Raw genomic sequence first — 22,904 nt, 5'->3', positions numbered from 1 at the left:
TGACCAAGCTCCCCTATATGTGTGTGTATTTGTACAGAACTATATGAGCACAAAGTAAAGTGTGGAAAGGTACATACCAGGCTGTTAACATTGTTTACATGAGATGGGATGGGAGTAGAGGGAAAAGCAATTAAAAAAAGACCTTCACTAAAAAAGATTCAGGTTAACAACAGCACGTATAACGTTTTAATGATATTTATTTAAGTTACATATTCTGTGTGGATATATATATGTGTATATAAGTATATATACATATATACATACATACACACATATATCTAGGTATACACAAATCTAGCTTTTCCTATGTTTTCTGCATTTTATATTATGCCTAGATTGCTCTCACACTAAAATTGTAAGTGTTTTATCTCTACTCTGAACAGCTTCATTTCCTTTTACACTCATACTTAGTCCATCTGAAGTTTATTTCCACATAAGTTGTAAGGTAGGGGTTATAAAATTTTATTTTCAAACAGTTAGCTAATGTTATTTTATTTATTTTTTATACAGCAGGTTCTTATTAGTTATCTATTTTATACATATTGGTGTATATATGTCAATCCAATCTCCCAATTCATCCCACCCCCGCTTTCCCCACTTGGTGTCCATACGTTTGTTCTCTACACCTGCGTCTCTATTTCTGCCTTGCAAACTGGTTCATCTGTACCATTTTTCTAGATTACATATATGCACTAATATATCTGTTTTTCTCTTTATGACTTACTTCACTCTGTATGACAGTCTCCAGGTCCATCCACATCCCTACAAATGACCCAATTTCATTCCTTTTCACGGCTGAGTAATATTCCATTGTGTATAAACTACGTCATTTGTGTGGTCTATTTAATGTTACATTTTTCACACTTTTGTGCTGTTTCACACTTTTAATGCTATTTAATAAAATAAAATAAAATAAAATAAAAATATTTATGCTGACTGAAATATACTTATGCTATTCTCTCAAAAGAGAGAACACAGTATATGAATCCAATTTATATAAAACTCTAGGAACTACAATTTAATCTATAGTGACAGAAATCAGATAAATGAATGTCTGGCAGAGGGAGGTGGATGAAGAGTGGGAGGGAGGGATGATAAAGGGGCAACAGGAAATTATTACAGGCGATGAATACATTCATTATCTTCACTGTGGTGGTTTCATGGGTATATGTCAAAACTTGTCAAATATGTGTCGTCTTTAACGTGTAGTTTATTACATGTGAATTATACCTTAATAAACCCATTGAAATAAAAAGTTAAGGAAAACACACACACACACACATACACACACACACACACACCAGCCAGTTGGCTGAGAAAATGTTCTCTCACATTTTAAAAGAAGCTGTAGTGTATTAGCCAGCTCAGTCTCACTGGCAAATTAACGTGAGCACAGATTCAGAATGTGATTGGGAAGCTGCCTTGTGGTACTGGGAGGGTGTAGCCAAGATCTTCTGAGGGCAGCAAAGGTGCGCAGGCGGGCCAGCAACACGTGGCTGCAACTGCCCACACCGGCAGCAATTCCTGTTCTTCACAGCAGCTTCACTGTGGCTCCACGTTGGCTCTGCCATCTCTGATCTTGCCAGGATAGGAAGATTTTTTACAGATTTTTTATTAGATTTTCCAAGCTCTCTAGGCTTTCCTAGCCCCCTCTCAGAAATCAAGAGAGAGACATATGTTTCCTAGGCTTCAGGCAGAGTGGAACCACCCAGGACCCGCCTCAGGGGCTATTCTCTGTCAACAAGCAATTGTATCTGAAGCCAAGGCACTTGTGCCCTCCAGCCCTTTCCAGCTCACTGTCTCCTCAGGGCTGACTCCTCAGAGGTTGAGAGCATCTCCCTTCACCTCCTCCTTTTGTTTGATTCTTTATCTTGTTGCTCAGGGTTCTCATACCATTTTTTTCAGGATCCCTCAGGGTTAAAGGACTCCATAGCCACTCCTGTAATCCCTCATTTTCTAGGGGGGGGGATTCTTCCAGACATCATCTCTCCTCTGTGTGCTACGTGCAGGAAAGAATAATGACTGTGAAATCGAAAGACACCATTTCTAGTTAAGTAATGATAATGGAAAGAAATTCCTCAGTGCTGGAAACTGTCTTTGTTAAACTGAATATGGTTAGAATAGGGAGAATTAAAAGAAGGAATATCAAGGAGCAGTAGAATCTTGCTCCCATTCCAAACTAGAGTTAAGGGATAGAATAAAGTAAAATAGAATGAAAACTCTCAAAGTATGGTAGAAAGCCAAGAGCATTATAGAACAAAATAGATACTTGTGTCTTCAGAACCATTAAAGCAATGTTCAGAGACAAACCATTTATCTATCAAGAATAGACAGGGGACAAGATAATGTGGACTAAGAATGCCTCTGCCATATCAGCAAACAAAGGGTATTGTGGACATCAATCGGTCAGCCACTACAGCCCCCTTCGGCAAACCCTGAGGGGAATCAGGATGGGAAAGAATAGGATACTGGCCTTAGATAAGGTCCATATCAAAGGAAGGATTTCAATGAGTGCAGACTCTTGCATCTTCCCATACACAGAAAAGTGCTAAATTCATTAACTTGAGATGTCTGGTTTTCTTTAATTCATAGTAATCTTTTGATGTTCTTACTACATGGTTTTTGTTGCAAAACCCCCTGTATAGCTTGACTCCTGCCTTACCTCTTCGGAGCAGTCCCTCAGAGCTATTTGAGAGGCTGCCTCTCAGGCTGGAGTCCTCACAAAGTTCACCAAATAAAACATAATTCTCAACTTTTAGGTTGTGCTTTTTTTTTAGTCAACAATAACAACATAGGAGAATCCCGAACTCACCTCCTCTCATGTACACACCAAATCTACAGCTATACATGGAACAATTTCCTCTGAAAGAAACCCCTAAAGGAGCTGAGTGACTCCTACACAGCAAGCAAACAAGAAAAAAACCACATCAAAATGGGTAGGAGAGGCTGAGACACAATCTTACCATGAACCCACATCTGGTGCAGTGACCCACCATTGGGGAGGAACTCACAACCCTGAGCTTCCCCCTGAGTGAAGGGTTTGAACCCTACACCTGCCACCCCAACTTTTAAGACCAGCACCTGAGAGATGAGCTCCCCAAACATCTGGCTTTGGAAGCCAACAGGGCTTGTGTCCACGAGACCCACCAAATTATAGCGAACTGAGAAACAGTTATTAAAGGGCTCTTATGGACTCCCCTGGCTACCCTGCAGGACCCAATGCTGAAGCGCCCCACTGAAATGCATCTGGTCTTTCTGTGAAGTAGCCGTATTTGCTTACCTTAAAGCTTTGGAGTGAGGGACAGGCATCTTATTTAACACACATCTAGGGGCAAGTGAAATACTTTCCAAAGACACTGGCCAGCAGGCACCATATATGAGTTTTCCCTCTGCCTCACTCCAGGTTGCCAGTAGCTCCTGGAAAGGAGCTTGTGAACTTGTCTGATGCTTGTGGTTGCCACCCAGGAGACACCTCTTGATCACCTGACGCTGGTGGCTAGCAAGTCTTACACTAGTGGGTCTCACAAGACTCTGACAAATGGAGAAAGGATTCTGAACCAATTACCCTTTCCCCACTAGGGCACAGTGAAGAGACAGCAGACTGGAACATAGTCCCAGTCTTTCTGTGAAAGAGGTCTATTAGTTTACCTTGATAGTTGTGGCCTGAGGAGTAGGTTGCTAATTCAACACATCTAGGAACTGACCATGGTCCTCTCCAGAGACTAGGAAGGCCAGTGGATACCATCTTCACACTCTTCCTCTGCCCCACCCCAGGTTGTTGGGTCTCTGAGAAAAGAGCTGTGTACATGTCTGGCTCACTGGCTTTTTGTGGCTGTGACCCAAAAAACACATCCCTTGATAGCCTGCCCGAGTGGCCAGTGGGGCTTGTGTTCTTGGGTTCAGTGAGACACTACCAAACAAAGACACAGCTCTGGACTGGCTATCACCCAGGGCTCAGGGCAGAGGGACCAGACAGAAATGCCTGTCTCCAGTCTTTCCCTGAAAGAGGTGTATTTGCATTCTTTACAACCTGCTGCCTAAAGGTCTGACTTCCAATCAGCCTAAATCTCGGTGCTGACTGAGAGCCTTCCCTTTGGGATACTAACAGGTCTTGGCATAGTCTCACCCTCTGTGAACCACTAAGAATAAAGTATGTTGCTTGGACAGTCACAGTGGTTTGAGAGATATCCAAGAGTTAAGGCAGGGTTGGACAATAACCTTTTATATGAGGCCACTCCTTCAAGACTGGGAGAAATGGCTCTTCTAGCTAATGTATAGAAACCAGCAAAGAGAGTCAAAGAAAAAAATGAAGAAACAGAGTGACATGTTCCAAACAAAAGAACAAGAAAAAACCTCAGAAAAAGACCTTAATGAAACAGAGATAAGTGATTTGTCTGATAAAGAGTTCAAAATAATGGTCATAAAGAGTCTCACTGAGCTCAAGAGAAGAATGGATGAACTAAAGTGAGAATTTCAATAAAAAGAAAACATAACAAAGCACCAACTGAAGTCACAGAGCTGAAGAATACAACACCTGAGCTGAAAAATACAATAAAGGGCTTCAACATCAGGCTAGATGAAGTGGAAGAAAGATTAGTGAACTCAAAGACAGGGTAGTGGAACTCATCCAAACAGAGCAGCAAAAAGAAAAAATAATAAAAAAGAGTAGTTTAAGGAACTTATGGGACAACAGCAAGGGGACCAACATTTGCATTATGGGGACCCAGAAAGAGAAGAGAGAGAGACAGGGGCAGAAACATATGTGAAGAAATAATGGCTGAAAAATTCCCTAACCTGGGAAAGAAACAGACACCCATGTCCAGGAAGCCCAGAAATTTCCACATAAGATGAACTCAAAGAGACCCACATGAAGATACATTAAAATCAAAGTGTCAAAATTTAAAGACAAGGAAAGAATCTTAAAAGCAGTGAGAGAAAAACAATTTATTATGTACAAGGGTAACTCCCATAAAACTAGCAGCAGATTTTTCAGCAGGAACTTTGCAGGACAGAAGGGAGTGGCACAATATATTCAAAATGTTGAAAGAAAAAAAATTCCAATCAAGAATATTCTACCTGGCAAAGGTGTCCTTCAGAATTGAAAGAGAGATAGAGAGTTTTCCAGACAAGCAAAAGCAAAAGGGGTTCATCTGGCCTTAAAATAAATGTTAAAGAAACTTCTTTAAGCTAAAACAAAAGGGCACTAACAGGAAAACATATGACAGTAAAAGCTCACTGGTAAATCACGAAACTAGTATAAAGGTTAAAAGACAAAAGAGTAAATAACTATAACTACAATAATCTTTTTCTTTAATTTATTTAATGAACATTATAAAATACACAGAAAGTTGTATGTGACATTGTATCAGACATTGGAAAAGTTCTAAATACAAAACTAGATAATTCCTTGATTTATAGAACTTACAAAACTTACAGTTATAATAAGGTAATCAAATATATAATAAAGATCATATCTGATATTAAAATTATAGTTTTTTAATTATCCAGTTTATGGGATATGATTTAATATATATTTTTCTTTATTATAGCACCCTTTTCTCCTTTGAACATTACACTGTATGGACATTTTATATGGACATTATAAGAGTGTAAATAAAATAAAAGAATTCTAACCTTAACTGGCCTGGGGAAGTTGTTTTGGGTTTTTTTTTGGTTTCTTTTTTTTTTTTGGTATTTAAAAAAATTGTATTTTATATTGGAGTATAGTTGATTTACAATGTTGTGTTAGTTTCAGGTGTACAGCAAAGTTATTTAGTTATACATGTACTTATATCTATTCTTCTTCAGATTCTTTTCCCATATAGGTTATTACAGAGTACTGAGTAGAGTTCCCTGTGCTATACAGTAGGTCCTTGTTGATTACCTATTTTATATATAGTAGTGTGTATATGTTAATCCCAAACTCCTAACTTATCCCTCCCCCTACCTTTCCCCTTTGGTAACCATAAATTTGTTTTCGATGTCTGTCAGTTTGTTTCTATTTTATACATAAGTTCATTTGTATCATTTTTTTAGATTCCACAAATGAATGATATCATATGATATTGTCTTTATCTTTCAGACTTACTTCACTTAGTATGATAATCTCTAGATCCATCCATGTTGCTGCAAATGGCATTATTTCATTCTTTTTTATGGCTGAATGATATTCCATTGCATATATGTACAACATCTGCTTTATCCATTCCTCTGTTGATGGACATTTAACTTGTTTCCATGTCTTGGCTACTGTAAATAGTGTTTCAATAAACACTGGAGTGCATGTATCTTTTTAAAGTATGGTCTTCTCCAGATATATGCCCAGGAGTGGGATGGCTGGATCATATGGTAGCTCTATTTTTAGTTTTTTAAGGAACCTCCATACTATGTTCTCCATAGTGGCTGTTATCAATTTACATTCCCACCAACAGTGCAAGAGGGTTGGTTCCCTTTTCTCCACACCTTCTCCAGCATTTATTGTTTGTAGACTTTTTGATGATGGCCATTCTGACTGGTGTGAGGTGACACCTCATTGTAGTTTTGATTTGCATTTCTCTGATAATTAGTGATGCTGAGCATCTTTTTATGTGCTTTTTGGCCAAGTATGTCTTCTTTGGAGAAATGTCTATTTAGATCTTCTGCTCATTTTTTGATTGGGTTGTTTATTTTTTTGATATTGAGCTGCATGTGCTGTTTGTATATTTTGGAGGTTAATCACTTGTTGGTTGCATCATGTGCAAATATTTTCTCCCATTCTGTAGGTTGTCTTTCCATTTTGTTTATGATTTCCCTTGCTGTGCAGAAGCTTTCAAGTTTAATTAGGTCCCATTTGTTTATTTTTGTTTTTATTTGCATTACCCTAGGAGACAGATCGAAAAAGATATTGCTGAGATTTATGTCAAAGAGTGTTCTGCCTGTGTTTTCCTCTAATAGTTTTAGAGTGTATGGCTTTACATTTAGGTCTTTAATCCATTTTGAGTTTATTTTTGTGTGTGGTGTTAGAGAATGTTCTAATTTCATTCTTTTACATGCAGCTGTCCAGCTTTCCCAGTGCCACATATCGAAGAGACTGTCTTTTCTCCATTGTGTATTCTTGCCTCCTTTGTCGTAGATTATACACTAATTTTTAATGGATACACAAGATAAAAAGATGTAAGTTGTGACATCAAAAACAAAATGGGGGGATAAGAGGGAGAGCCTTAGACTGCATTCAAACTTAAGTTATTATCAACTAAAAATAGAATATGATAAATACAAGTTGTTTTCTGTAAGCCTCATTGTGACCACACAGCAAAAACCTATACTAGATACACAAAATATAAAGAGAAAGATATCTAGAATTACCATTATAGCAAATCACTAAATCACAAAGGAAGAGACCAAGAGAACGAGAAAGGAACAGAGGAATTATAAACCAGCTAGAAAACAATTAACAAAATGGCAACAATTACATACCTATCGATAATTCCTTTAAATGTAAATGGACTAAGTTTTCCTATCAAAAGACAGAGTGGCTAAATGGATAAAAAGACAAGACACATTTATATGTTCCCTATAAGATACTCACTTCAGATATAAGGACACACACAGACTGAAAGTGAACAACTGGAAAAATATTTCATGCAAATGGAAACCAAAAGAAAGCTGGGATAGCTATACTTATATCAGACAAAATAGACTTTAAGAGAAAGACTGTAATAAGAGACAAAGAAGGTCATTATATAGTGATGAAGGGGTCAATCCAACAAGAGAATATAACATTTGTAAATATTTATGCACCCAAAATAGAAGCACCTAAATATATAAAGTAAATATTAACACATCTAAAGGGAGAAATAGACAGCAATACAATAATAGTAGGGACTTTTAATACCCCACTTTCATCAATGGATAGGTCATCCAGAAAGAAAATCAATAAGGCCTTAAATGACAGGTTAGACCACATCAACTTATATATATGTGTATACACACATACACACACACACACACACACCATTCCATCCAAAAGCAACAGAATACTCATTCTTTTCAAGTGTACAGGATGGATCATGTTAGGCCACAAAACAAGTCTTAATACATTTAAGAAGATTGAAATCATTATAAAGCATCTTTTCTAACCACAGTGGTATGAAACTAGAGATCAGTTATAAGAAGCAAATTAGAAAATTCAAATATATGTGGGGATTAAACAACATGCTACTGAACGACTAATGGGTCAAACAGGAAATCAAAAGAAAAATCAAAAATACGTTGAGACAAAGGACAAGGGAAATACAACATACTAAAACTTATGGGATGCAGCAAAAACACAGTGATAAATGCCTACATTAAGATACAAGAAATATATCAACTAAACAACCTCAAGGAATTTAAAAAAGGAGAAAAAATGAAGCCCAAAGTTAGTAGAAGGTAGAAAATAACCAAGATCCCAGCATATACAAACAAAATAGAAACTCAAAGACAATAGAAAAGATCAATGAAACTAAGATCTGGTTTTTTGAAAAGATAAACAAAGTTGACAAATCTTTAGCTAGACTCACCAAGAAAAAAAAGGAGAGAACACTAAAGTAAATGCAGAAATACAAAAGATCTTTTTTTTTGTGGTACACGGGCCTCTCACTATTGTGGCCTCTCCTGTGGCGGAGCACAGGCTCCGGACGCGCAGGCTCAGTGGCCATGGCTCATGGGCCCAGCCACTCCACGGCATTTGGGATCCTCCCGGACCAGGGCATGAACCCGTGTCCCCTGCATCGGCAGGCAGACTCTCAACCACCGCGCCACCAGGGAAGCCCCAAAAGATCTTTCTTTTAAAATATTTATTTATTTATTTTGGCTGCATGGGGTCTTAGTTGCGGCACATGGGATATTCGTTGTGGCATGTGGGATCTTTTCGTTGCGGCATGTGGGCTCATAGTTGCGGTATGCGGGCTTCTTAGTTGCAGCATGTGGACTCCTTAGTTGTGGCATGTGCATTTCTTAGTTGTGGCATGCAGACTCTTAGTTGCGGCAGGCATGTGGGATCTAGTTCCCTGCCTGATCAGTGATCAAACCCGGACCCCCTGCATTGGGAGTGCGGAGTCTAACCCACTGGACCACCAGGGAAGTCCCAAAATACAAAAGCTCTTAAGAGACTACTATGAATATACACCAACAAATTGGACAACCTAGAAGAAATAGATAAGTTCCTAGAAACATAAACCTACCAAGACTAAATCAGGAAGAAAGAAAATCTGAAAAGACTGATTACTAATAAGGAGATTGAATCAGTTGATTTTTATTAAATCCTCCCAACAAACAAAAGTCAAGGACCAGATGGCTTCACTGCTGAATTCTACCAAACATTTAAAGAAGAATTAATACCAATCCTTCTCAAACTTTTCCAAAACATAAAAGAAAAGAGAATACTTCCAAACTCATTTTACCAAGCCAGCACTATTCTGATATGAAACCCAGACAAGGACACCACAAGAAAAGAAAAAGACAGACCAATATTACTAATGAACACAGATGCAAAAATCCTCAATAAGATACTAGCGAACCAAATTCAACAATACATTAAAAGGATCATATACCATGATCAAGTGGGATTTATTCTAGGGATGCAAGGATGATTCAATATTCACAAATCAATTAATGTGATATATTACATTAACAAAATGAAGGACAAAAATCACATGATCATCTCAAAAGGTGCAGAAAAATCATTTGACAAAATTCAACACTCATTTATGATAAAAATCTCAGAAGTGAGTATAGAGGAAATGTACCTCAACATAATGAAGGCCATATATGAGAAGCCAACAGCTAACATCATACTCAATGGTGAAAATCTGAAAGCTTTTCCTCTAAGATCAGGAACAAGACAGGGATTCCTACCCTCACCACTTTTATTCAAAATAATATTGAAAGTCCTAGTCAGAGCAACAGGTACATGAAAAAGAAATAGAGGCATCCAGATAGGAAGAAGGAAACTGTCACTATTTGCAGATGACATGTTATTATATGTAGCAAACCCTAAAGATTCTAGCAAAATACTCTAAGAACTAAAAAACAAATTCAGTAAAGTGGCAGGATATAAAAATCAATATGTAAAAATCTGTTGCATTTCCATACACTAATAATGAACTATCAGAAAGATACATTAAGAAAATAATTTCATTTACAATTGCATGAAAAAGAATAAAATACCTTGGAATAAACTTAACCAAGGAGGTGGAAGACCTGCACATGGAAAACTGTAAGACACTTATGAAAGAAACTGAATAAGACACAAATAAATGGAAAGATATTCCATTTATGTATTGAAAGAGTTAATGTTGTTAAATGTCCATACTACTCACAGTGATCTACAGTTTCAATGCTGTCACTACCAAAATTCCAAGGGCATTTTTCACAGAAGTAGAGCAAACAATCCTAAAATTTGTATGGAACCAGAAAAGACCCCAAATAGCCAAAGCAATCTTGAGAAAGAAGACCAAAGTTGAAGGCATCATGCTTCTTGATTCTAAACTACATTACAAAGCTATAATAATCAAAACATTATTGTATTGGCATAAAAACAGACACACAGATCAATGTAACAGAATAGAAAGCCCAGAAATAAACCCATGCATACATGTTCAATTAACTTATGACAAAGGATCTGAGAATATACAATGAAAAAAGGACAGTCTCTTCAACAAATGATGTTGGGAAAACTGAACAGTCACATGCAAAAGAGTGACACTGGACCCCTATCTTACATAATACACAAAAATTAACTCAAAATGTATTAAAGACTTGAACATAAGACCTGAAGCCCTAAAACTCCTAGAAGAAAACATGGGTGGTAAGATCCTTGACATTTGCCTTGGTAATGATTTTTTTTTGGATTTGTCACCAAGCAAAGGCAACAAAAGCAAAAATTAAAAGTTGAGACTACATCAAACCAAAAGGCTTTGTGCAGCAAAGGAAACCACCTGCAAAATGAAAAGGCAACCTATTAAATGGGAAAAAATATATGCAAGTCACATACCTGATAAGGGTTTAATATCAAAAAATAAAAGGTTTGTATAATTAAATAGCAAAAAATACACAAAAATCTGATTAAAAAATGGACAGAGGATCTGAATAGACATTTTTCTAAAGAAGATATACAGGGACTTCCCTGGTGGCGCAGTGGTTAAGAATCTGCCTGCCAATGCAGGGGACATGGGTTTGAGTACTGGTCCGGGAAGATCCCATATGCTGTGGAGCAACTAAGCCCATGCCTCACAACTACTGAGCCTGCATGCCACAACTACTGAAGACCATGCACCTAGAGCCTGTGCTCTGCAACAAGAGAAGCCACCGCAATGAGAAGCCTGCAAGTAGCCCCCACTCGCCACAACTAGAGAAAGCCCACGTACGGCAACGAAGACCCAATGCAGCCAAATAAATAAATAAATAACTTTAAAAAAAAGATATACAGATGGCCGACAGGAATATGAAAAGGTGCTCAACATCACTAGTCATCAGGGAAATGCAAATCAAAACCACAATGAGATATCACCTCACACTTGTTAGGATAGCTATTAAATGACAAGAAAAAACAAGAGATGGCATGGATGTGGAGAAAAGGGAATACTTGTACACTGTTGGTGCGAATGTAAATTGGTGCAGCCACTCTGGAAATCAGTATGGAGTTCCTCAAAAACTTAAAAATACAGTTATCCTATGATCCAGCAATTCCACTTCTGGCTATTTAATCAAAGGAAAAGAAAACACTAATTCAAAAAGATATCCTGACCCCCACGTTCCTTGAAGCATTATTCACAATAGCCAAGACACAGAAGCAAGTGTCCATCAGTGGATGAATGGATAAAGAAAATGTGGTATATGTATAAATTGGAATGTTATTCAGCCATTAAAAAGAAGGAAATCCTGGCATTTGCAACAGCATGGCTGGACCTTGAGGGCATTATGGTAACTGAAATAAGCCAGACAAAGAAAGACAAATGCTGTATAATCTCACTTGGGTGGAGTCTAAACAAACATACAAGCAAACTCATGGATACAAACAGACTGGTGATTCCCAGGCAGGAGTTGGGGGTGGGCAAAATGGGTGAAGGGAGTCAAAAGGCAATCTTCCAGTTATAAAATACATATACATAAGTCCTGGGGCTATAATATACAGCATGGTGACTATAACTAGACATTGTGGTGATCATTTCACAATATATATAAATATCGAATCATTATGTTGTACACCTGAAACTAATAAGTGTGCTATGTCAATTATATCTCAAAAAAACAAAACCAAACCAAATCCAAAACCAGTCAGAGGAGCAAGCACTGCTACTTTTTTTTTTGTTTTTTGGGTGGCGCCATGCAGCTTGAAGGATCTTGGTTCCCCCACCAGGGACTGAACCTGGGCCACCACAGTGAAAGCGTCGAGTAATAACCACTGGACCGCCAGGGAATTCCTGAGTGCTGCTACTTTTTAAGGGAGGCCAGAGAAGCTGGGAAAAAAGTCAGCTAAATTGTTAAGTCCTAATTATGTTAGGGGAGGGGACAAACTCTAGACTCAAGATGTAGAACAAGAAATGTGCTGGTGAGAAGTCTTCGTACCTTGAATGGGAGAAGCAAACATGCAACAAAGGAGGCTGAAAAACCATTTAGGAATTGTGACATTACTATATTACTATGGCAATACAGATAAATTTAACCAAGCATTTAGGAAACCAATTATTATGTTACTGATTTTCTGAAGGAAAAAGTCAGTGGCTTAAAACAATATAAACGTCTTACCTTTAGTTTGTGCGGGTCAGGAATCTGGGTATGGCATAGCTGAGTCCTCTGACTCTGGGTCTCTCGCAAGGCTGCAGTCATCTCAAGGCTCAACTCGGGGAGGATCTGCTTCCACAGTCACTCAAGTGGTTATATTAACAGGGTCCAGTTGCTCCTGGGTCATCGGATTGAGGGACTCGGTTCCTTGTCGGTTGTTAGTTGGACACCTTCCTCAGTTCCTTGCTATGTGGGCCTCTCCATAGGGCAGCTCACAGATCAGAGCAAGCAAACGAGAGGAGGAGAGAACGAGCAAGACAGGAGCCAGAAGATTTTTTGACATCCCATCGCTTTTGCCACATTCTCTCTGTTAGAAGGAAGGCCCCGGGTCCAGCCCACGCTCAAAGGGAGGCAGTTTCAGAGGGTGTGAACACCAGGAAGCAGGATCATCGGAGCCATCTTAGAAACTGCCAACCACAAAGGGCAAAACCAGGGACTGACGTTGCCTAAGGCAGAAATGTTTGACAGATACATGCTTGTATTCCAATTTAAGGAGGGTGTACATGTTTCTTACCTCACTTGCTCATGTTGAGTGTTATGCCAAGAAAAATGGAAAAAGTTGCTAAAAATTGAAAAGGTGATCTATGAAAAGGATGTGGTGAAGGAGGTAGCAGACTGGAAAATAAAAACCAAGGACTAAGAGAAAAATGAGAAAACTATTATACAAGGAAGGTACGGGGCCCATAAACTAGAATTTCTACTTACGCATTAAAATATTCTCCAACGACCCAGGAGATAGGACCAGACAAATGGAACAGTTTCTACCATAAACTACCACTTAAAGACACCATAGAGTTCTAAGACAAAATAGGACTGACCCTATCCACCAAAAAATACTTGCGAAGGGAACAAAGTAACACCTCCATACCGGAATGTGCCATTGTAAGAAACTTCTAGAGACAACTGGCAAAGACTCCCTTACATTTAAAGTGAGCAAACTATATATGCAAGCACTTTGTTTCCTTAAAAGGAGTCTGATGCAATATTGTAAAGCAACTATACTCCAATAAAAATTAATTTTAAAAAAGAAAAAAAAAGGAGTCTGAAAGGAGGAGAAAAATCACAAGTTGAGGGAAAATAGTCTAGAAGAGGCTATCTCTTTCCCAATATAGGCAGGCCTGGTGGTCTGTCCCCTGCCCATCTCTCAGGCCACCTCTCCCCTCACTCACTCCCTGGCACCTCAATCCGCAGCCACACTTGTCTCCTTGGATGTCTGTAAAACACCAGCTTCTCCCAAAACCTCATTTCATTCAGGTCTGTTCCCAAACGTCACCTACCCAGAAAGAACTTCCCTGATTGCTATCTAAAATAGCATCGATCTGCCTCATCCTCTTACCTTTCTTTGATTTTTCTTTATAGCAGTTACCAGTTTCTGACATTATACGTTTCTTTCTTTACCTGTTTGTCTGACTCTTCCACTGAGGTAAAATCTCTATGACCTGGAAAAGGAAGCCGTTGGCTCTTTTCAACAATGTCTGTTGGGTAAATAAAAGAAAAAAATAGAATAAGAAGAGCCCATAAAAAACACGTCAGGAGAAGAGCCTAACAGAAAGCGGGAGAAAAACCTGAAGCACAAGCAATTACAATTTGCCAGATATGTGCTAACATGAATTCATGCATAATAGGGAATATTTATATTTGTGTGTAATATGTGACTTATTTTTTAAAAATCCTGAAAGACTCAAATGAGCTAAACTACTGGAAAATATTTAGGACACTACGTAAATCAGGCCTCCCAGCGGCACTCTCTTCCCCTAGACGCGCGCGCTAATTTCTCTGGATTCTCAGGCGACTGAGCGCACCCTCCCTCTTATAAAATGTATTCTTGTCGCTATTTGATTGGCTGTCCCTCCCAGGCTTTCCTTCCTCATTGGTTGCGCCCCCAGTCCATCACTCCTGGGCTCAGGCACTCCATTTGTCGGCTGCCGCAGACCTCGGCTGCCGGCTGTAGTAAAACCGGAGTAGCTCCCCGGTGACGTCAAAGGCGCTGCCCGCCCACATTCCAAAGCCTGGGCGGAGACTTCTCGGTGTCCCTGCCTCTGGACGGAGAGAAAGACTTCTGATTGGGTAGGGTGGGAGAAGTGAGCACCCGATTGGTCCCCGCCCTGGAGGGAGGAGGAGTCATAGCTGTATCCTGGAGCAGAGCTGAGGAGCTCTGGGGAATCTCAAAGTTTGTGTCTGGAGCAGTAGTGGAAAGTGAGCTTATTGAGAAGGGCTTTTCTTGGGATGAGTACTGATCTCCTGCCTTTATTTTGGATACACACCCTGCTCTATTCTCCTCAGCCTTCGGTCTGATCTCTAGACAGTCTGTCTCCTCTGGGGATTCTCAGATCTCCGAGGACGCTGGACCGGAGCCCTTGGCAATTCTCTCTCAGGCAGAGGAGCGAACGTTTTCCTTCCTAAGTGCATAAGCCACACGCATACGCACACACACGCACACACACTCACGCAGAGGCGGTTCTCGCCCTCCGAGGCCGCCCTACCCGCTCCCCTCCTGCCCTCAGCATCCTCGGCCCAGCGCACCTCGGACCACCATGGAGGTGCTGGAGAGCGGGGAGCAGAGCGTCCTGCAGTGGGACCGCAAGCTGAGCGAGCTGTCAGAGCCCGGGGAAACCGAGGCTCTCATGTATCACACGGTGAGGACTTGGCGGGGCGGCGAAGGGGAGGCTTGAGAGGGGGAAGTGTCATCAGAGGACCAGCTCGGGACAGGGAACTGGGAAGGAAGTATTTGGGAAGAGCATGCCCAGAATGGAGAGATCTGGGGAGAGATGTGGTTTTTCTAGCTGAACAGTGAAGGTGGGCCGCTGTCTCTTTCAAACTTTTGATAATAGTAACGACGCTTTGTATTGCTTCAGCAACTTATACTCTTTTCCCCGAGGGCTTTTCACATATGCTATATCATTTCGTATTGCGCTGTAAAGCAGGAGAAATGGTAGATGTTTTGATAATCTGCCTCTGTTTAGTTTGCTACTAATTTCTGTGGGAAGATTTTTTTAAAACTGGGCAAAATAAAGTAGCATTTTTTCCTTCGCTGTCATATTCTCTCTTTCTCTTCCTTTCTTATTTGAATTTTAGGAAGTATACTTGTGTGTGTGTGTGTGTGTGTGTGTGTGTGTGTGTGTTTTGAAAAAAGGTCCCTTCGTATTAGGAGGAAGACTACTTTATTTGGCTCCTTTAACTGTTCAGCCAAGAAATCTGCTTCCTCCTTCTTCAGAGGAAAGATCAGCAAAGGAGAATGGAAAATCTGAGGCAGCGCATATTTCAGAAAGGCTTTGGAGAAGGTGGGACAGCTCACCAGCTCCTTGCTCAGTCTTATGCCCCAGAGATCCCTTTGGGCATTAAACTGTCACAGAGCACACACATTTCTTATAAAGTTTTCAATTTCAAGTTTTGGGTATTAAATTTGCAAAATGAAATTTTGTTTCCAACAGCCAGCACTGATAATATGACTTTATTGTGAGATGCCTTTGTTTCTTTTTTACAAATGCAGAGTTTGTATAGAGAGAGACACTAATGAGAAAATTAGAGGCTTGGCTATTTCCCCTTCATGATTCTTTTAATGGAGTCAGTGCCAGGATATTTGAAACTTTTTCAAAATGGCCTGCAGGCTCCACCCCTTTGGCCTTTGCCTCTGACTGACGTTATTTTGGGAAAAGGGATGAGGGCCTCCCTGTGATTCCCACCAAGGCATTTGTGGTGGCTGAGAATGGCTTGTTGAAAACATGCCGAGTGCAGGGCAGAGAGGTAGTGGAAGTTCATGCCGGGTCAAAAGCCAGATGTGTGGTGTGATCTTCTGGTCTTTGCTCACTGAGTCTGTCCCAAGGACACCGCGTGGGCTGCCTTTGGATTGGGGGCCCAGATGTACTTCCCGTTGCCAGGACAGAGCTCAGAGAACGCTGGCCGTCAAATATCTTCTGATAGTATCTCCAGATGTTTCTCCTGACATAGGCCACATTTTAACCATTTGCGAGGGGCAGCTCTTCTCTTTTGTTCTCATGAGTACTGTGAAAATGTCTCATCCCGCAGCTGTAATGCTTTGGGTTATCTTTCAGCTGGTGGGATGAATTATGCACAGCATCCGCGTTCCCTTTCTCAGGCCTCGTGACTTGCCTTTCTGAGATCTTATGCCAGGGTTTGAGATGCTACCCGTGACTGTGACATTGTGACACAGACTGTGACTGTGACAACTTCAGGCAGGACAGTTTGGACTGGGTCTAACTGACATCTTCATGCACAGTTTCAGGGGTAGAGACCTTACCTTCCTTTTGGTAGCAAGGGCTTAGTTTTTCTATGTCATTGTAATGAAGCAGTGATGGGTGATTATTTTTCTTCTAATTTGATTTTATTTTTAATTACTTTTATGTGTGCCACTTAGGGACGTGTTTCTCTTCTGGGCAGCTCACTCATATAAAATGCCACTCGTCATTGCTGCAAGCCGTGGCCCCCAAACTGAGTATATGAATTCATGCTGAAAGACGTATTGGATTTGGTAGCACAGACAACGGGGTTATATTCCTTCTAAACTAAGGGGAGTTTGGCAGAGATTTGAAAATAGATAACTTTCCCATCTGTTTCTTGAACTCTGTTGGGTATCCAGTTGCAGAGCTGGTTATTATTGCCATTTGTCCATAATGAGAAATGGCCTGACCTCCAAGTGGAAAAAGGATGGCCTGATGATGCATTCACTCACAGATTTATTTGTTCCTTCAATGAATGGTTATTGAAGAGCTTCTATGTGCGAAACACTGTTCTAAGCAGTTGGGATACATCAGTGAACCAAAAAACCCTCAAAATTCTTGACCTTGGGAAGCTTACACTCTAGGCCTGAAGTAGGGGAGAAGGTTATCTCAGCAGGATGAAAAGCCAGAGCAAAGGCTCTAAGGTGGGAGTGTGTCTGGCATGAGCTTATGGTAACATCACCTTCTGTTTTAGATCCCCCCCCCATTTTTGTCAGTTATTTTCTTGTAAAAATGCAGGTTACTTCTGAGGCAGAGTGCCTGTTTTTGGAATGGCCCAGTGAAACTTTCCAAGTTGAGTGGATTAGGCATCTCAAAGGGAGTGGAGAGCCTGCAGGGAGGGTAAGGTACAAATGTAAGCTGGGAAATTGGTAAGATAGTGTACTACCATCTGTTGTATATTTATTGTCTGAAAGGGAGGGCTGGCTTCGTGGGCCTGCCACCTGTGCAGTCCCACAGGGCCCCACACTCTGATGCTCTGCTCTCACCATCTTGAGATCCTCAATAATTTTTGAACAAGGGCCCACACGTTTGCATTTTGTAGCAGGTCCCATAGATTATGTAGCTGGTTCTCATGAAAGGCATTGTACTTAGTGCTTTACAAAAATGATGTATCAGTGGGACTTCCCTGGCGGTTCAGTGGTTAAGACTCCGAGCTTCCACTGCAGGAGGCACAGGTTCGATCCCTAATCAGGGAACTAAGATCCCTCATGCTGCAGGGCACAGCCAAAAAAAGAGGATATCTCAATGATCCAGTGAAGGAGTCGTTTTACAGATAAGAAAACTGAGGCTTAATGAGTTTAAGTGACTTGGTAAAAGGTCATTTAAACTCAAGTCTACCTGCCTCCAAAGCCCAAGCTCTTGCCCACTATGCTGTATGAATGAAGGATCCAGACTTAAAAGGAACTGAGTCAGAGGATGGGGAGTCAGAAATTGCTGAGTCTGAAGGCAGCTAATATTTAACTGGGGTGGCAGTGCAGCCACCAACCCTTCCTAGCATGATCACTCTCTTTGCTCTAAATAGGGATTTAGCTACCACACGCATGATTGCTAATGCCCTGTTTTAGCAAAACTGTCACCTACTTGATTTTAAAAATACAGAAGTTGCCCGAGGCTGGGATTGTCACATCTCCCAGGTGCCTTCTGTGAGCCATCAGGAGCAGTGTTTTTCTCATTTGGTTAGTTATGAAGAAAACTTCTGGGTCCAGAAGGACAAAGGCTTAGAGGAGACAGTTTCAAAGTCTATAAAATAATGAACCACACAGAGCGAATTTGGACTTGCTCATTAGATCCTGAATTATTAGAGCTTTGGGCTTCCTCTTGAAGCTGAAAAAATAGTTCCCATACAGATGATGAGATATAATTTTAAATCAGTGAGTAGTACATTTAGGAAAGCTATTGCTTCTGGAGTGAATACAAGTGAAAACTGGTTTCAGAAAAGATGGCAGATATAAAAATGAGGAGTGTATATATTATGGTTTCAAATCATTGCAAGAAGCCTTGTCCCTTCCCCTAAACCTGCCAGGATGTTGGATGTTTCTAACATTCATGTTGTGTTTCCTGTAAGATTCTGTGCAAATTACATTTCTGGGAATTTACTGTGGGATTTTGCAATTTAAAGAGCAAAACAGTCTATAAATCTTATCTATGTATATTATTACATGCACTGACTATATCTGGGCGGATGCTCAAGAAACAGATGGCTGATGTTTTTCTGGTAAGGGGACTTGAGGGACTAGAGGTTAAGAGAGGGAGGGAGGGAGAGGGAGTTACTTACACACTATCCCTTTCGTACTGTTCAAACTTTTACCTCCTGAAAGTATTTAGGAAATGAAAAATGACAATTTAAAGGCACCACATAAAACTGGACTAGAGGTAATTTTAGCCTGCATTTCCTTGGGGAGAGAGGGGATTCTGGTGCTCACTCAATGCCACCAGGGTTGGTGGAGGCCTTGGGTAATGAATAGAGGAAGCAGGAGTGCTTGCTGGAAAAGGGCTTTGAGGATGAAGGATTAGCAGTGGGTTTGTGTATGAGAAACTTCGTGCTCTTGGTAATTTTCTTATAGCTCAGTTTAGCAATCTGGAAAAGAGGGATTTTATCAATTTTTGCAATGATTATTTTTTTTTAGGTATACAATAGGATACCTTTTCTTTGCAAAGGTAATGACAGAGGTTCTGCTTGGTATTTCATTTTATTTTATTGAGGTATAGTTGATTTACAATATTACGTTAGTTTCAGGTGTACAGCACAGTGATTTATTTATATATATATATATATTTTTTTCTTTTTCTGATTCTTTTCCCTTATAGGTTATTACAGAATGTTAAGTATAGCTTCCTGTGCTATAAGAAGGTCCTTGTTGGTTATCTATTTTGTATATAGTAGTGTGAATCAGTTAATTCCAACCTCCTAGTTCTGCTTCTTTTAAATACTAAATTCATGGGCTTCCCTGGTGGCGCAGTGGTTGAGAGTCCGCCTGTCGATGCAGGGGACACCGGTTCGTGCCCCGGTCCGGGAGGATCCCACATGCCACAGAGCGGCTGGGCCCGTGAGCCATGGCCGCTGAGCCTGCGCGTCTGGAGCCTGTGCTCTGCAACGGGAGAGGCCACAACAGTGAGAGGCCCGTGTACCGCAAAAAAAAAAAAAAAACAACCCCTAAATTCATGTAAATCCAGTTCTTTGTAGAATTATTAGTGGTTATGTGCTTAAATTTTATATCCAATTGGTTCTTAAAATGAAATGACTGAGCCCAGAGGGTGGTAGGTGGGGTGCTAAGGGTAGGTTCCACCTGCCTGGTGAGCGGATGTGAAGGCCATCTGGCTTCCACATCCATCGTGATTGCCGGAAGGCGGATGGCTGATCTGAGAGGCTGGTGGTTTCCCCTTCCTCTCGGCGGCCCAGAGACCTGATAGGGCTCCCGTAGGATATGGGAGCTTTTGGTTTGATGTTCGCCTCCTATTGTTGGCCTCTGGCCAGATTCTGAGTGGGACCCTGGGTCCTTGTGGCTTGAGAAATCATTACTTCTGGTCACCTGACCTCCACCAATTGAATAAAGGTAATGAGTTCCAGTAGGAGACAGAATTGTGAAGTCAGTATAATTTGTCTTCAAGGCCCTACTTCACCTTTCTTCACCTTCACTCCTTTCACGTTTCCCTCGCTTCTTGGACCCCGAGTTGCTCTCTGTAATGGTGTTCTCCTTCCAACTCCTCCTCTTTAATTTTGTTCTCAGGAAAGATTTTTAAGCTTACACTAAACATTTCAATATTAGTAAAGCTAAACATATGACCCCTAAATGGGCGTTTATATTTAACAATAATTTCTTGAATCTCTAAATGGAGAACTTTAGGCAATAGCCAGGTAGTAGGGGAGGAGTATTTGGGGAGCTGGGGGGACCTCTCACTACCCCTCTGCATGTGGCCCCTATTCATAAGGCAGTCTTGCATATATGTTGCTGATTTAGCTATGATCTAAAGAATTTTCATTGTTTTGGTGAAAAATCTTTGACTCAATTAGATTATTGTCTCTGAAATTGTTCTCATTGTGTTACCACGGGTTGGGGGAAGGTGGGCTTGAGCACAGTTCTGAAAGATGAGAGGGCAGTACTGAGCTTTGTACTTGCCCTCTTTCTTCAGTGATCCCTGAGTGATAATATCCTATTGAGCTCTGATGTGAAGTTGCTCTGGCAGGAGAAATGAGGCACTGCATCTAGATTAATAATTGAATTAAATGACAGTGCTTGCCGCTGCGAGTAACTGAAAACCGATTCACATTGCTTACACAATAAGTGAATTATTCTGTCACGTTGCAAGATGCCTAAAAGTATAGCTACATGTTTGGCTGATTCAGCAGTTGCTCAGTTCATCATGGACCTAGATTCCATCCATCCATAGGCAGGTTTCATCTTCAAGTTGGAGGCAACTAGAAGGCAACTCATATCCTTATGAGTTTCAGGTGTTCAAATAAAAATGACAATATCCAAAGGGAGAAGAGAGGTTGTGTCTTCCTTGTGTCCTTTTTTAAGATGGAAGAAACTTTTTTTAGATGCCTACCAGCTGATTTCTCTTCGAGCTTTATTGTCAAGGATGGGATCACATCATCATTTCTGAACCAATGGCTGGAAAGGGATTTACCTGATTGGCTTAGATTAGTCATGTGGGAATGGAGGGGCTATTGGAGCCTCAACCAGCATGACCATGTGTAATGATCATTAGTCAAATAGTCTGAGTTGGCAGACCTTTCCTTCACTAAAAGGTGTGTTCATTTAGCTAATGGCTGTTTTTCTCACAAAGGTGGGCTAGCAAATGGAAAGTGTTTTAAAACATTTAAGCATGGAATATTCCTGCAGTGCATGCAAAGGCTATCATGGAGGGGGTACTGCTGTGTCCCAACTCACGAATGAGGAAATGTAGAATTAACTATATTATCTGAACTCTCTGCGTCAGGGTCAAATATGAGGGCTGGAGGTAGCTAGCTGAGCCTGTGATCATGATCACGGTGCAAGACAAGAATGACTTTTTCTGTTCGAGGTCCACACAACCTCATCTCTGCAAGCAGAGAGCTGAATGCCATTTTTCAAAGAAGCTGTTTTTCCAGTTGCATATGGCTATTCAAACACTGATAAGGTCAGACTGTGCCTGTTTGCAGCTTGAACTGCCGGCCTCAGCCCTATGGGGCTCTGACCTGTCTGTGGACTGTCTTGGGGCAAATGGCCTTAGGCTTTGGCTGGGAGTTTGGTAGGACTGAGGGCCTAGGGCCGCAGAGTGTCTGAATTGCTTGTCAGTGATTTTATGAATGAGGGAGTAGTGTTTACATTCTCCACCTCAGTAGAGTCAAGCCTGAAATGAAATGGTGAGATTCACCATTGGTGTCAACCTTGAGTCTATTCCCCCTTCTCCCGGCTCACCACATGCTCTCTGGCTCTTCCAAGTGAAGCTCCAAGAGACCTCATTTTTTCCCTAAATGGAATTGTCTAGGTTACCCACAAGGCACATAAGAGGTGATGGCCCCATTTATCTAATGCAGAATCTAAGGCCTCGAGCAAAAAAGAGACCTCAGCTGGAACACAAGCTTCTTGAAGGCAGGGAACATGACTGTCTTTTCTATACTTCCAAGCACAGGATGCTCAGAGATATGTAATACTTGCTTGATGCACAATTACGTAGAGTAAGGCAGTCTTGGAGAATGAATAAGCTCAGTGACCTCAGTCTCTTTTGTTAATGTATTTTTTTAAAACTCTGGATGCTTGTAAATGCCTCTGCAAGTCTGAAAATTTAATATGAAAGTGACTTGGGTAGTTTGATGTCAATAACTTTTCTTGTTTAGTTTTGAGACCCAGATGGGAGGGAGGATGATTCTATAATAGT

The 22,904-nt window shown here is 40.7% G+C and overlaps 1 protein-coding gene and 1 long non-coding RNA gene across 3 annotated transcripts in view; one reads left to right on the top strand and one right to left on the bottom strand.

Annotated features, from left to right (window-relative positions):
• Window positions 1-942: 942 nt before the first annotated feature.
• On the bottom strand, window positions 943-14,553 carry LOC308622653. Its single transcript, XR_014016672.1, has 3 exons — window positions 12,769-14,553; window positions 2,813-2,895; window positions 943-2,022 (listed from the first exon to the last, which is right to left on the bottom strand). It is a non-coding gene; the product is annotated as an uncharacterized lncRNA (long non-coding RNA).
• Window positions 14,554-14,953: 400 nt separating this feature from the next.
• CREB3L2 (cAMP responsive element binding protein 3 like 2) overlaps window positions 14,954-22,904 on the top strand; it is a 122,418-nt gene continuing 114,467 nt past the window's right edge. For both annotated transcript variants that reach the window (XR_014016687.1, XM_081244470.1), the window contains exon 1: window positions 14,954-15,440. Coding sequence is in view for 1 of the 2 variants with exons in the window: in XM_081244470.1 (XP_081100596.1) it covers window positions 15,339-15,440 (102 nt within the window). In the remaining variant the exon portion in view is untranslated. The remainder of the gene's footprint in view (window positions 15,441-22,904) is intronic.

Source organism: Mesoplodon bidens, assembly GCF_964165515.1.
Source record: "Mesoplodon bidens genome assembly, chromosome: 9".
NCBI lineage: Eukaryota > Metazoa > Chordata > Mammalia > Artiodactyla > Ziphiidae > Mesoplodon > Mesoplodon bidens.
The sequence above is the reverse complement of the archived record's forward strand: the minus strand, read 5'-3'. Positions and strand labels throughout refer to the sequence as shown.